The sequence below is a fragment of the Anabrus simplex genome, chromosome 1, assembly GCF_040414725.1.
Source record: "Anabrus simplex isolate iqAnaSimp1 chromosome 1, ASM4041472v1, whole genome shotgun sequence".
Classification (NCBI taxonomy): Eukaryota; Metazoa; Arthropoda; class Insecta; order Orthoptera; family Tettigoniidae; genus Anabrus; species Anabrus simplex.
Genome location: NC_090265.1, coordinates 1,794,821,701 through 1,794,838,684, shown reverse-complemented (window position 1 = coordinate 1,794,838,684; position 16,984 = coordinate 1,794,821,701). Strand labels below are relative to the sequence as shown.

At 37.6% G+C, this 16,984-nt stretch overlaps 1 protein-coding gene across 1 annotated transcript in view; it reads left to right on the top strand.

The window, feature by feature from the left end:
- Positions 1 to 10,485, top strand: part of LOC136882913 (enhancer of split mgamma protein) — a 44,901-nt gene extending 34,416 nt beyond the window's left edge. Inside the window, exons 3-4 of the mRNA XM_067155159.2 lie at positions 7,543 to 7,668; positions 8,424 to 10,485. Of these exons, the coding sequence (XP_067011260.1) occupies positions 7,543 to 7,668; positions 8,424 to 8,783 (486 nt within the window). The 3' untranslated portion in view covers positions 8,784 to 10,485. The remainder of the gene's footprint in view (positions 1 to 7,542; positions 7,669 to 8,423) is intronic.
- Positions 10,486 to 16,984: the final 6,499 nt, after the last annotated feature.

Below are 16,984 nucleotides of genomic sequence, written 5' to 3'. Positions count from 1 at the left end.
ACATAGTATTTCATAATATTTGTAATATAAAGCCCACTCAACAAACTTAAGAGTAAATATAGGACAACTAATTCTTACGTTTGGTCGGCGGGTATAGAGCGCGCTTCGGCTGGTCCGACAGCTCTGCACTCCGACCGACCAACCGAGCAGAGGAGGGGTGGCTGTGGCTCTACACCTCTGCACTCGGCAGACGGAGAAGGCCTGGTCCCCACTGTCAGCTGTCCTGAGAATGTTTCACTGTGGTTTTCCATTCTCCTGCACTAAAGCGAATGCCGGGACAGTTCACGGCCTCTCACCCTCTCACATCTCCTTCAACGTAACAAATCTCCTGGGCTGAGAGACGACGTCACCGTCTAAGAGGCCCGCCTCCCCCTTCAGGGGAGGAAAGAAAACTTTTTAGTAGCTGTTGTTACGTAACACAAATTTGCCTTTGCCATTCTCAAAGAACTAAGATTTTTTGGGAAAAGCGTTACGTTTGTACCTAATAAGGTTGACTTACTTGCAGCGATATCAGATCCAGAGAAAGCAGTGAGATTTCTTCCCCACGTATGAATGGTACCAAACGCAATTGTACGGTAAAATTAGGTTCGAATACAACATCGGGTGAACATGTCACTTCTTAATAACCCGAACATTCCAATAGTTCTTTGTTTCATGAGCTGCTTTTTGTAGTGCCTTCTCCATTACTTTTTAAAGATAAAGTAGAAATATTCAGTACTACACCAACCGGAGAGAAATTGGATGGTAAGTTCATGAGAGGTGGATACTATAGGCATGTCCTTCAAAGTAAACGTAGAAAGTTTTTGTGTTGGAGGTTTGAAGATCTCTTCCGTGAATAGCGGCACGCCGTCGTGCTTGTCCGACCTCCGGTCTCTTTTCACTCGAGTTACCTTCGATAAAAAGGCGCAAAACAAATCAATAATTCAGCTGCTAGCTCGGAAAATGTTTACACACCTTCTGTTATTTACTCTTAGCCGAATGCAGAATGGACATTTCCCACCGCTCAAAAATACTATTATCTCTGACGTTCGACCCGTGATGTTGGAATCCGACACTCTATGACAGATCGACAGATGTGCGTATAATAATAATGATAAAAATAATAATTATTATAATACTAACCATCAAGTGTAAATACCTTGGCGAGATTATTACCCCGAATGACAATCAAAAAGGAAGCACTGGGGAAGAGAACAAGGAAATTGGAAATTGAATTTAATCCTTAAATGCGCAATTGATTATTTCTTTTAAATTTGATGGCTTATCATTCCAGAAGAATACATTATTATCAGAAAAATATTTTATTTATTTGGATCAATCAAAATGTTCAGAGTTTTGAGTTGTACTTACCGGTAAATGCAAAGGTGTGCAATTACTGTAGCTACTGCCACACTGAATTCTTAGGGAGGTCCTTGCTCACAAATTCTCTGAGGTAAACAAAAATTTCATTTGTTTTATCTTGACTGTTTAAAGTTTACACTTCATTCCAGCTGATTAGCAAGACGAATCCCAAAATAAAATATTATTCATATTTTAATACACGACCGTCCGCTAGCGAATTCCTCTGCAAGGCAGAAGTACATGCACACAGCAAGTAAATTCTGCTTTGCGCTTGTTAAAATGAGCCCTGATACTTAAATATCCAAATCCATCTCGTAGCAGGCTAAACTCAGACACTACTCGCCTTTACACTGCATTACTCCAGGTTGTCCACAATCGCAGCAAAGAGTTCCTCAGCCAAGATACCGTGACCTTTTCATCCCTGCATGTTCAACTTCTCATTCCTCATTACATGCTCAAGGCAGGCTGACTTTCTTTCTTGATTGTACACATCAACTGCATGGCTACTATACATGAGATATTCTTACGAATTTTAATGTAGTAGTTTTCCGTTGCTTTCTACATCCTCATGCCGTTGACCTATAGTTTCTTCCGCCTTTAAACACGGTTTCCCATCCCAAGTTGCGCTGAACCTTCATCTGCTCATCCGCCCTCCTTATCCGACTCCTTATCCCGGGAATTACTCGGTTTTGCTTTTTAGTCGCCTGGCAAAGGTTACCGTGGCTGAATTCTAATCCACAAACTCCCACAAAGGGCGTGAAAATCAAAGACTCCCTAGGCCTCGAATGGTCTAATACCTCGGGGTCGAAAAAAATAACAGGAGTTGACGAAGGGAGGTCGGATAGGATAGATGAAAGCGACGACAGCCTATGTAGACCGATACGGCGTCGATAGACAACTTCCACAGAGCTCTCTATCGGGCACCATCTACCGGTGTACACAGTGAACTGCAATGGCGTAATCATATTATTTGCATATGATTGATTATTTTATGCAAATAAAGGTTTAAGAAAATTAATAATCTTTTTCTAGTAATCCTGACAAGGAGACCTTCATTTGATGTAAAAGAAGTAGGCGTTAGTATTGCGGTATCTCACAATATTGTGCTACACGCTCAAATTATGGCCTGGTGTAAGTCTTTCTAGGTGACGCCTATAGGCGACCTGCGCGTCTGTGGGGATGCGGCCCTACAAATTATGAATTGTAATGCTTAAGGCGGCGCACAAACCCAGGCCCCAACCCATGGGAATTAGCAAATGAAGGTCAAAATCTTCAACCCCACCGGGAATCGACTCCGCGACATTTTGGACGAAAGACCAGCAAACTAACCATTAGATAGTAATAATTGGTAGCAACATTTCTCTTAGCTACGTCGGATAAACAGGTCAAATATGGGCTAATTAATCTATATTTTCCACTGCCAGAATCCTTGCCAGAATGGTCAGCATTGAGGGGTTCGATTCCCTGCCGGGTGGGGGATTTTAACCGCGTGTGATTCATTCTACTGGATGGAGGACTGGGTGTTTGCTTTCTCCCAACACTCTCCCCTTCATATTCAGACACCACATTTCACTACCAACCACAACAGAAATACGCAATAGTAATTGCATCCCACGATATAGGGTTGGTGTCAGTAAGGGCATGCAACCATAAAACAATGCCAAATCCACATGTGCCACACATTTCGCACAGCGACTCCACAGGTAGAAGAAGAAGTCTACATTTTCCACTAAATGTTCTCGGAATAGAACACGGTGACATGCTGCTCTTCTGTAGATGAAATCGAACGAAGTACAAACAGTTACCACTAGGTGGCAGCACTCTCGAGAGACAGACATACAGCGAGGCACACTAGTACATCTCATTGTTAGGCTGCACAGTAAAACCATGGGGAATATCAAAATCAAATCAGTCAATACTGATCTGCATTTAGGGCCCAGGTGGCAGATTCCCTATCTGTTGTTTTCCTAACCTTTTCTTAAATGATCGCAAAGAAATTGGAAATTTATTGAACATCTCCCTTGGTAAGTTATTCCAATCCCTAACTCCCCTTCCTATAAATGAATACTTGCCCCAGTTTGTCCTCTTGAATTCCAGCTTTATCTTCATATTGTGATCTTTCCTACTTTAAAGACACCACTCAAACTTATAAGTCTACTGATGTCCTCCCACGCCATCTCTCCACTGACAGCTCGGAACATACCACTTAGTCGAGCAGTTCGTCTCCTTTCTCCCAAGTCTTCCCAGCCCAAACTTTGCAACTTTTTTGTAACGCTATTCTTTCGTTGGAAATCACCCAGAACAAATCGAGCTGCTTTTCTTTGGATTTTTTCCAGTTCTTTAATAAGGTAATCCTGGTCAGGGTCTCATACACTGGAAGCATAGTCTAGTTACGGTCATACCACAGACTTGTATGCCATATCCTTTACATCCTTACTACAACCTCTAAATACCCTCATAACCACGTGCAGAGATGTGTATCCTTTATTTACAATCATATTTATGTGATTATACCAATGGAAATCTTTCCTTATATTAACACCTAGACAGTTACAATGATCCCCAAAATGAACTTTCACACCATCAATCCAGCAATGATAAGTGAGAGGACTTTTCCTATTTGTGAAACTCATAACCTGACTTTTAACCCCGTTTGTCATCATACCGTTGCCTGCTGTCCATCTCACAACATTATCCAGGTCATTTTGCAGTTGCTCACAATCTTGTAACTTACTTATTACTCTGTACAGAATAACATCATCTGCAAACAGCCTTATCTCTGATTCCACTTCTTTACACATATCATTTATATACATAAGAAAATATCAAGGTCTAATAATATTGCCTTTTGTATTTCCCGTGTTAATTATTGCATGGTAAGTGTATTACAGGGTATTACAGGGTATTACAGGGTATCCAGTCCAAATAGTACAAAATCAAAAATCATCTGTATAACGTAAAAGTAATTTGAATCCATCGGGGTTAGCTGCCCTATAATTAAACTATGGCAACATTTAAAGAAAATTTGAATGAAAATTAATTTAAAATAGTTTCTTATTGTTGGGAATCACAGCTCTATAGGGCAGCGCTAGGTAAGTAAAGGGGACACGGAGCAATTCAGGGGTCATCTACGTGAATCGAACTGTTGGAGGTAACAAATACTTATCGGGGCCATTCAACGTGCAGGAATCTGAACCGCTCCTAAAAAATACCTGGGTACAAGTTCTTCTAACTCCAATGAGATCATCTGCAAATATTTCGTTCCAGGACGTCTTTCAACCAAGAAGGACAGAAATAGTAATTAGAACTGGCCGTAATATATCTTCATGAAAGCTTTCAACGAGGAATTCCAGTGACTCCACTAATTCAGAAATATAAAATGAAGAAAAACGCTTTACAGGCATGTTCATTTAGTGTTGTCTTCATTAGCTTAATGTCTTCAAATCTTCTCCGGCATTTTAATTGTTATTATCACGTCAAATGCGTACAATTAAAAACTGACTTTTTCGTGACAGCTGTTCCCCAAATTTCACCTACTCGACGGCCCGTCAAAACAAGTTACAGAAGTGGAAGGAGTTAACTAACTCCTCAACTCGCAATAGAAAGATTTCATCCCAACTTCCTTTGAAACTGTACACAGTAAAAATCATTCCATACTTAAAGCATCTGAACATAGATGTCTTCAAATCTAGATCGCTTTATATGAACTGTTTGATGGACCAAGTGACAATGGATGAACTTCCCTCCATTTACCATGGTTTTCTTTAAGTCTCCATAATAATTTACCGTGCATGAAGTACTACTCATGCTGAGAATTAAATATAATATTCAACACAAAAAATTTTTCAGTTATTTCACTCTTATAACATGCACCATCAGTTGACCAATCTCCACATTCTTTTTCTGCCGCTTTTTCCCACACGTGTTTGGTCGCGGGTGCGAACTGCGTCGCACATGTGGATTTCGCCCTGTTTTACGGCCGGATGCCCTTCCTGACTTCAACCCTATATGGAGGAATGTAATCACTATTGCGTGTTTCTGTGGTGGTTGGTAGTGTGGTATGTTGTCTGAATATGATGTGGAGAGTGTTGGGACAGAGAAATACACCCAGTCCCCTAGCCAGAAGAATTAATCAGAAGCGACTAAAATCATCGACCCGGCCGGGAATCGAACCTGGGACTCTCTGAATCCAAGGCCAGTACGCTGACCATCCAGCCAACGAGTCGGACAGGCCAATCTCCACATTATGCACCAATTATTAATTAAAGTTTTATTGCTGCCAATGGCCATACGTATACAGTGTTTAGTGACACAACTATGCAGATGTACCGGCACATGTGTTTAGTTCAGCCACAAACAAGTTCAGAGCACGGCGTCTGTCACACTGCCGATGACACCACATACATATACATGATACTTCACAGTTGGCGAACCTTCTGATGTATGGCAAAACGAGTTAGAGCATCAGTGACGTAAAAGTCGTCCCATATTTTGTGTTTCTTCCGCTTCGTTTCATTCAAGAGTTCTCCGTAGCCCGTTGTACAGGGCAGCGTTAGTTGCGTTCCTAGGTCTTCAATAATGAAAACGTCTCTTCTACGTGATGGAGCGAACTTGGACGCACCCAACACTTAGCCGTGAGTGTTTCCTACTAAGGATTTCGGTGGCTTTGTTGGTTAGCAGTCGTCCTTCTGCTCAGAGAATAGTGGATTCGACGATCGTCGCTGAGGGTGGTGGCACTTTAGGGCAATAAAAGGTGATAACTCCATGTTGTAGGCTTCCGGCGTGTTACGGAACATGAATGGAACAAAATTAGAACAACCTGGCGTCTCTAAAATTATATAAACATTTAAGAGATGTTAACCAAATTATATTATTGTATTATCATAAATAATGCTCCTATAAGAAAGGCACAGTACTGTTAATAATTAAGTTATTGGTTTTATATAACATTTTCAAAATTTTACTCTATTCATAGACAAAACGATGCCGGAATTTTGTGGTGCAGGAATTTTTTAAGTGCCAATAAATATATGTACACGAAGCTGGCATATTTGAGCACGTTCAAGTCTTACGGAACTGAACTGACATCGAACCCCAGCAACTTGGGCTCAGAAAGCAAGTGCCGTACCGTCTGAGCCACTTAACCCAGAGAAGCAATGTCGTGTAGGACAATTCTGAGATATGATTTTAATCTGAAAGCGAATATCAACATCTGTAACGTACTCTTGGGAGGGTTAGCTTGCCATGTCGTTTGGTGTAACCCCAAATATTTATGCTGTTTCCATCTCTCTGGATCAATCCTTCGTAGAGTGTCGGCCACCGGATTTGAGATCGTTGATTCAAAACTTGGCAACGACTGTCAGAATTTCAAAATGCAGAAATGTCGGCGTATAAAATATCCCTTGTGCTCCACTCCTGAGCTTTTATGTCAGCGAATAAGCTTGTAATATGCAATAACCAAAACGTACAACGCAAAAATCAGAATAATGCAACAACCCTCAGACGAAACACGTACACTTTTATCACGGTGTGCTCAAATTTTATACCATGAAGCTGGATGTAGAATGTTAAACTAGTCGGATTCCTTGTAATATTTTGTTTCTATCGAATTGCTAGTTGTACTCTTGTTTGTTTGTTCTGAGGTAATTATGTTAATTTTACTTTATTATTACATTACTGTAAGTGACCATTGCCGCCGGGTTATTTCCCATTTGCGACGTATTTGTTGATAATAATAAAATGGAATAATGAATGGAACAAAATTAGAACAACCTGGCGTCTCTAAAATTATATAAATATTTAAGAGATGTTAACCAAATTATATTATTGTATTATCATAAATAATGCTCCTATAAGAAAGGCACAGTACTGTTAATAATTAAGTTATTGGTTTTATATAACATTTTCAAAATTTTACTCTACTGCACTTTACTGTACTGCACAGTAGAGGACGTAACAAATCCGGAACTTTTCCCTTACAGGTATTGTTAAAAATGACTATCAACAGGATCGTTGCCTTTCAGCACGTTAAAGAACTCCTGGGGACCAAAATTGTGGCACCTCGGCGTTCGTCAAGAACTAGGATTTATTCTTTTCAGTTCAACACGGGTAACACTGTAATGAGCCACTCAGCAGGTGTCCCTTAACATCCTCCCAAAGTGCACTGAGTGATGAACTCATGATTATTGTTGTGTTTTATAGGCCGAGGGAGAGAATGTCAGCAAGTTGGAGAAGGCGGATATTCTGGAGCTTACTGTTCGTCATCTCCATCGTCTCCACCGCCTGAGCCAGCCCCGCGATGCCATGGAGGACGCTCATCGCTTCCAGGTTCGTCTATGTCCCTACTGACATTCGTGAAGTAAAACAGGCTCATTTTTAGTTCATCATCAAAATCTGTTCGTAATTCCTGATTAACAGGTAACAACCATTAAACCTGGTGCAGCTTACCTTGTTGACCGTTTGGATGTATACTCTTTTTGTCAATGGAACAAGTTCACCAGATGTTTCCCTGAGCGAGTTTTACTCAACAACGTTCATATTGATTTCTAGTTGCATGTGATGCCATTTTGTTCCTGACAGTTTCATCTGGAAAACTGAAAATTCGAGTTGCCCATCTCCCAACTGGGTTAGTCATCCACCATTCATGTTAAGAAGCACAAAATATTGTTTATAAAATCTTTTACTTGATAAATTAAAAGGCAGAAGTATTGAATTTGTGTTGCTGAAAGTAGGAATATGTACGTTCTAGGGTATTGTATGTGCGCCAATACATTGACTAGTTGACGCATAAACTACGAGTTCTGTGGTTGTTAGTAATGAGGAAAACACATGTCCAGCCATACGACCATCAACACATCGTACTATATACGATTTAGTAACAAATTTTCTAATTGAGACCTTGATTATATTTTAAAAATAGAACGCAAGCGCTTACCACAACTTTGTGCATTGGGCTTTAATAACTTAATAATTCTTCAATAGTATGCGCATTGGCAGGATTTTGTGGGAAAAATCAGACCAGACTAACCTTAGATTGTTCCAAGAGTAGGCCTAGTGTGAATATATGATTATGTTTGTTGCAGGCGGGGTTCAGCCAGTGCGCTAGCGAGGCTTGCCAGTTCCTTCTGTCGCTACCAGGTCTGGATGCGCGAGTTGGTCGCCGCCTGGTGGCACACCTCAGTCACTATGTAGCTGGACCGCTCAGTGTCCAGGTGCCGAGTCCTGGCCATCTCGCCTTCTCACCACCCGTGTCACCTGCGAGCCCCAGCAGCTCAAGCGACTCAGACTGTGCCAGCCAACAACACCAGCCGGTCCTGTCTTCAACCCCCAGTGCTCAGGACCTCGCCAGACCCTTCACCGGACTTCTCATGACCGTGAACAACACAGGCGGTAGCGCCGGGGAACATAGTCCACCCCCAGGCCCCCTCTGGAGGCCTTGGTGATATGACACGTGTTCTCCAAGCTCTAGAAACTATCTGTGTCTTTCCTCAAGAGGAAAAACGAGTGTCAGAGTAGGATAACTCAAATATCCTTATCGCACATAATACAGAGTTGAAATGGCTCTTCCTTAGATGTTTTTGAGTTATGTTCCAGTTAAGCCATCAAGTATATAACTTTTGTTCGACGGGAAGATTTTACCTGCTTTTTCTTTGAAACTTGTGTGTTCAACATTCAGGCGGCTGAAGAACTAATGAGCTCCACACGTAGAGTAAATGAATCAAATTACTTATTGCACGGTCCTCCTTTCTTCCGCACAACGATGTTCAACTATTTCAACATGATTTCATAACAGAGAGACAAGAAAACAAACAATTATTGAGTTTAATTTCAACTTCTGTTTAGCTAATCCCGAGTGAATAGAACGTTTGCACCATGCATTCAAAATTTATAAACAAAGTGTAAACTTTATGCTGCAAATTAATTATTAACCTGATTTTATGTTAGAGAGGCGTCAGTTATCTCAAAACCCCGTTGTGAGAAACAACAATTTAAGACTATGAAGAACCACAGTAATCTTACATGAAAATCATTTTCAGAGATACTCATCATAAGTATGACTGAAGAAAACTTGTAATATTTCCATAAAACTAATCTAAATATTCCTGTAATTTATTTCAAGTTATTATGTTTAATCCATCAAATCGCATCTTTACTGTTTCCTGTACCCACAAAAATATTTACGAGGTGTCTTGTCACTCTAATGTATCGTCTACCGGGAAAACGTCCTTACAGTGTTTTTATATTTTCATCCATTTACCTTTCCCTTATTTGGATATGTAATTTTCTCCATAGTTCTTTGATTGATAATTTCAATACGTACTTTCGTATGCTAACTTATAGACGAAAACGTAGTTCTATACGTAACTATATTACTGACGGTAATGGTGGTAGCAACGACACCAGAAATAAGTAACTTATAACACGTCTGATGGTCTACATAACTTAAAGCGTCGTGTTACAATTATATCAATAATGGAAATACTACTACGTAATTCATTCTCGCATTCACCCTTTCAAGCTGGCACATTTATGTACTACTGTACAGTCAATACATTCCTAGACTGGCGCCTGCAGTGTAGGCAATATAGCGTACACTCGGGCACTACAGTCAATCACTTCTGCGACTGGCGCTTACTGTGCAGGCAACACAGTGTACACCCGTGTACATATTACAATCGTGGATAGGCGCTAACAGAGTAAGGATCACACAGTACTTACAGCTTCCGGATCGTTTCTAACTTTGCTAAGAAAGTTCGAGCAGGAAATTAGTATGAATACCAACCGTTGACCATATTAACTTTTCTAACCATTCGTGTTGTTTTGACAAAAAATATGAAAGAAGAGAATCTTGTCAATATGATGTGATTAACAAGACTTGTTTCATTTTAAGCTTGAGATTGATTCATTTCACATTTATGTATGCTTATAAGTCATCAAAACCATAGTTAATTGTATATTAATATGAATACATTATTTCTACACATACGTCAAGACTAATTTCTTAAGTATTATGTATCGTCGATGTATTAGTTCCTAGTTCAGCCATAGAGCGGATGTGGAAGCTATAGTGAAACACTGGAATAAAAATAATTATCTATATACTTAAGATGGCTGATATGTACTAGGTTAATGAAGAAATACGTATTTTAAAAGTATTTAATATGTTAAAATATGTTGTGTATTGAAATTAAATTATGTCTTGTTATATCTGAAATATAAACAATGTTCTGAGAGATTTCCAAATATGATACCCTTGCACTGAATAGTATTGACGGGTTATGGTAATTTTGTACCTGAGTAATCACAAATTCCTATCCTGGTTCACAAATTATATGCAGGTGTTTTATTCTGATCTTGTTCTTGACTTGCATTGCATTGCTGATTTACTTGTGAATTCGTATTGTAAATTTGATAAGTTATATTTAACTATTTTTAAGAGCTTTTCACAATATTTTGTAACGTTTAGGGATGAGATTTGCATTGAAAGACGTATTTTGATTAGTTTCTGTATGCAAAATTGTTATTACCTTTATTGAGGAAAATTAGTTCATAGCTTTATTTTTGTACATTGTAAATATTTTAGAACTATTTGAAGATGATACCTAGGGTCTTTATGTGTATATTTTCACTTTAAAAAAGATGTCACCGTCATATTTTGATTTTGTTTTGTGATGTTCTGGCTTTCAGTCAGTTTGTAGATGTAGGAGAGTCACTCAGTACTGATTGAGACAACTGTGTAGTTCAGGTAATGATGATGATGATGATGAAGATGACGCTAACATAAGGTATTACGCTCTAGACTATTCAGATTTCTGTCCACCTTCGCACATACACCGTTGCCACTGGTCTATAATCTTAAATGGCAACAGGAAATCCTTTTACAGGCATAACTCCATACCAATGGACAGTGTTCGCCAGACATTGCAATAATGTTCGTGCTTGGAGGGAAGATTTCGCAATGTCTGATAAGAGAGCGTATTCGAACGGACCATGGTCCTTCGTAACGTAGAACAGTGAACCTCAAAGATTGGAAATGTTCGACTGTGCCGATTTTAATATGCGGCTTGACATTGTCACGAAGCACCATGATATGGTATACCTATTTCGCAAATCACTTCAACTGAATTTAATAAAGGACTGATGATTTAATCGGCCGGAAGACATTCGATGAGAATGTTACAGAAATGCTTTAAAGACTTTCTGTTGCTTTGAACAACATAAAAAAACTATTGAATTAATAACCACATAAAGAAAGTATTGAATTAATGCAAAACTAACAATGTTACGAATAGGTTATAAATCGAAAATAAAATTCAGGGTTACAGTGCCAACGATATTAACACTGAGATATCAGAACTTTCCTCTTATATGCGAATGCCATAGTCACCGAATTTTTGCATTCAGACATCCCTAAATATCAGCGACGTAAACCACGATTTACCATGGTACCATGAAAAGAGATGGCCAAAGCCTCACTAACTCTATCGCGAAGATCTGAAAATATAAATAAATAATGATTGAATTCAAGAGATTATTTTAATTCTTCTTATGTCGTCACACTGTAAACCAAAGTATGAATAAAACCAGTGGTCTCCAAATTTATATATATTATATATTACATATAAGAAATATGATTTCTCAGAAATACTTATTCAGAATAATGTAGAATAAATTAAAGTGTATCAATATTTTTAGTAGTTTACTAACTAAATTTAACAAAAACTAGGATGTGCAGCTGAAGTAAAAACGTTAATTTAAATACTTAAAAATAATCAAACATCAACAAAGTCTCAATGTTAAGAAGTTACTTCAAATCTGCTTGAAGAGATGTTAAAATAAATGCGTAACTTCATTAATTGCAATCACATTAATTTATTTGAACACTAAAACAATATATATCAAAAAGGAAATACATTAAATATAAACATAATATTTCAAGGTATATACTATGTACAATATTAAGTGCCTGTCTGAGCTAAGATTCCTCAGTTCGTTTACAAAAGGTTTGTAGTTAATGCCTGTAATATTTGTTAGTACGTGTTCGATATTGTAATTTTGTTCGGAAATACATCGTGCATTTTGCAGCTCTCTAAATGCAAATCCTTCCCCTTACGACAAGTTAAACTTGCCCGTCAAGTTGTATTTTGTGAATAATATAACTAATGTGATTTAAAGACTGAAGAAAATTGTTTTTGATGTTACAGCAAGATTCATTTCAGTATTTCCCATTATAAAGCTGGTTAGGAATTAGTATGGACCTGTTATCTGTTTAGTTTAGTATCTCGTTGAGTTAGTTCTTGTCTAACTTAAGTTAAAGCTTGCATAATGCTTACAATATGTACATTATTCCACTCTATTTACAGAATCAGATATAAAAATATTTGTCGTAATTTTAATTTAAGCTTGAATTTGCTAATATATTTGTTTGTATTTTTGTGTTGAAGTATTTTGTCTTCTCCAATGGCCGCATTCTTGTATGATATACAATTTTGCTTTCCCATCCTTGAAGCACTTGAATCTGTTTACTTTTAAATGCTCATAGAAAAGATAAAACTTCATAAGCTATCCAAAGTATTAAATTCTGAATTTCTAAATTTTATCAAAGGGTGACAAACTATGATTGGTGTATTGTTATAAGTCCACTGTATTTTGAAGAATTCTCCAAGGACTCAAACTTGAAACAACCTGGTTCCTAGTGATTCAGACAAACAACTGTTGTTCACCAAAGACCAGTCTAGACAAAATGATCTTGAGAAATCACCATAGTCAAGTTTTCACAATATTTCTTTATGATCGTGGATGACCATAATTATTTTTATAAAGATTATTATTTAACGCCAAATGATGTTGAAGTACTAGGTGCACATTATTCCATTGTCTTCAGTGCCGTTGCTTGCTCGCAATGATTAAAATTACTTCAAAATTACCTTCGAAGTAGAAATGTTCGAGTTTGAGTACTGAAAGGAGTGTAGAATTGTCTTGCTCAGTAAATATGAAACATTTAAAAATACCTTAAGAGTAAATTTGATTTAAAACAATTAACAAGTAATTGTTAGATATGCAAAAATAATTTGACATTTTTAAAATTCCATTTCTTTCTATTTCTATCACGAAGACAGAATCCAAACCTTTCTAATCATTTCCATTCTTTAGGTGTTTACTGAACCTTGATCATGATATTCAACTACAAGACTTGTTAGGTTAACAGTAAGATCTTTCATAGCTATCCACATACTGTTTCTTTTTCAAAACTACCTCCCTTATCATTCCATTGGTATAACAAAGGTGAAGCATCCCTGCTTGTCAGTACTGCAAACCATTTACATTCGTCGCTTTATCAATCAATCGATCATTAACTCCCTATCAATTACCTAGCTTTTAAATATCTTCAAAGAACTTGGAAATTTATCGGATATTTCTGTTAATAATTTATTCCAATCGCCTACTCCTCGTCCTATAAATGAAGCTTGCCTCAATTTGTGCTCGCTTTAGGCATTAACTGAACCTTGATTATGATCTGTTTAGTGATAAGTAAAATATTTCCTCCGAAGACTCACGTCACATTCTTCCTTCACAAATCCTTCCCGGTGATTCCAAATTGATCTCAAATGACTGTTTGTTATGTTATATAGTTATTTAATAATTAAGAGAAATATATTATATTGCATGGTAAATATATTGTACACAAAGAAGGAAACATGTGTTATAGACCTACGAAACTAATGCAATTTATTTCGTGTGAAAATTTGTAACAGTTTCATTGAACAAATGCTTTTTCGTAATAAAATATATTTTAAGTGTAGTACGTTTATATCAGAAAGAATTAATATATTGTACCAGTTAACTTCAACTACCACTGTCTTTCAAAGAAGTAGTTTGTGAAGTAGTATTTATAATTATAGGTTAGAAAACGAAAATGTTTACATATTCCATAATTTTGTAGTTTGTATTTTTTTAATTGAAAAATATATTATCCTACTTAGGACTTACAAGAATATTCCTGATTATTTTTAATAGTTTATTTGTGCAATTTTGTTTGAACTTTCATATAATTCTAAAACACTCCACAGTATTACAGATTATTAAATATTGTGCTATGAATAATTGCACGTCACTCGTTATTTTAAAATGCAATGGAATATTTATATCGTCGAGACAAAGAAGAAAAAAGAGTTGTAATGTAAACAGATGACTCAACAATAAGTTTCCGGCACATAAATATAGTTTACCGCCATTACGCATTCTTCTTCTTATTATTATTATTATTAAACAAGACGATGTGAACGTCGTATGCCCAAACCATGAAGTTATGACGTAGGAATTTCCTGTGTATGAGTGGGACCGTACATACCGACAAAAAGGGACTACGTTGTCACTTCATCAACTGGTTGAATTAAACTAAGATAAACCAACAAATGTTACAAATGTTCTTTAATTTAGAAGATAATCTCATCGAATGTAGAATATTGGAACTGAACTATATCATGTCATTTGTTAGAACAGGAAGGTTATATTCACCAGTTTGTTGTAATTTGCGCTGTAACATTTTATTATTTGAACTTTGTTTAAATCAATACTCATTACATTCAACGCTTGTTTTAGTTCATCTAGTTACAGCCAACTTCTGCTTCTTGGCCTAGTCTGTAACAGACTGAAGAGCCCACTTTTAGAAAGGTTGTGAAAAAGAAAAGACTACATCACTAAGATTTTCTAACTGTTTCATGTTTCTGCCGACATAAAGCTTCGTTAATTTTTGGCAGTATTGACCTAGCCGACAAATTTTGGGATCTAACTGTATTATTGCGTATGTAACCCAGTGAAAAATAATGTGATTCTAGACTGTGATAAATTTTATTGGTCTGATTTCTTCCTGGTACTTCACACATTGCTTTCCTTACATTGTATTTGTTCACCAATAAAATCCTATGTTTCACCCAGAGCATTTTAATATATTCGACCAATGAACTCCAAACTACATCAATTACAAAACCAATACGTTTTCTTTGTATAAAGTCCTTCAGATTTACTAGCTCGAAATAAAATAGTAGACGCATATGATATCACAGCTTTTATAAGAATGTTACTTGAAGACATTTACTTAAATGAAGTTTCCTTCAAACTGGAAGAGACTGAAACATCACGTCATAAGACAGAAAAATCTTCGTAAATGACGAGATACTGGTAAGTGGAATTTAGTGCATAGTGCCCTTAAAAGTGTAACCAATATAATTTTCAACAGCTTCGAAACAGCATTTAAATTGTGATTTATAGGGAATTTTGTTGTATAATTTATTTTGACGTATTCGCCATCCCTTTACAAGTTTCAGAATTCTGCTTGACATAACAAAACCATTCGAGAAATCTGACCTGCTACGATAGACATAATATTCCACGCCCAATATTTCTCAAGATACTTGACGAATGGCCTACTGTATACTGTAAAATGTTAACGATAATTAATTACGTCCACCTGTCTTGCGTAGTGGTTAGTGTGAGTAGCTGCTACCATTGGGGGCCCGGATTCGATTCCCGACTGTGCCACGAAATTTGAAAAGTGGTGGCACGAGTGCTTATCCTCAGGAGGTCAACTGAGTAGAGAGGTGTTCGATTCCCACCTTAGCCATCCTCTAAGTTGTTTTCCGTGGTTCTTCTCCAGGCAAATGCCGGGATAGTACCGAACATCAGGCCACGGCCGCTTCCTTTCCTCTTCTTTGCCTGTCTCTTTCAATATTCCCATCCTCCGCAAGACCCTGGTCCTCCTTGCCAGTTGTATCCCGGACCCAAAGTCTCACGCTCCAGGACACTGACCTTGAGGCGGTAGAGGTCGGCTCCCACGCTGAATCCGAGGAAAAAACCAACCCTGGAGGATAAACGGATTAAGAAAGAAAGAATGAAAGAAAGAATGAATGAGAGAGAGAGAAATATAATGAATTAGGCTATTGTCCACTATGTTCGGTATTACGAAACAAGGCGTATCGCTAATATAAACATTGAAAGCATTTTCCCAGAGTGAGTGAGGCAATTGCGTTTGATCACTCAGCTATTGGTAATTAAAGTCGGAAATATATTTGATAGGCAATAGCGAAAGTCAAACCTGATTTTCATCAACAGTTTATATTCTCAGGTCCGCCTCCGTACCGTAACGGTTAGTACTATTAGCCCCGTCTTCGGGGGCCCGGGTTCGATTCCTGGTAGTCAGAAATTAAATAATTGCAGTAGGGCTGGTATGTGGTTAAAATGGTCTATGGAACTCACCTCCATTGGGGGGTGTGCCTGAAGAGGGTTCCGCCACTTCGGTACGAGGGTGCACGAGTTTACCTTACCTTATAAATAATACTCGATTCAAATTTTTACTCTAGCAGTTCCGACCCTTTAAAATAAGCATATCGGTTACAGAACAGCAAACGTTATGAAAAACAATCGTGTATTGAAGAAAACAAAGACTGGCACAAGTGAGTAGAAGCAACGTCAATCAGAGACACACACACAGTTCATGAGTCACTCTGGCGGCCATATCGTGTGCTTTCAGATAATTAACATTTATCTTACACCGTATTTTTATTTTTATTTTCTGTTGCAAAGAACTTGTAGTTGAGTAGAAAAATACCTATAAGTTCATATTGAGGGTTAAGAATAGTACTTA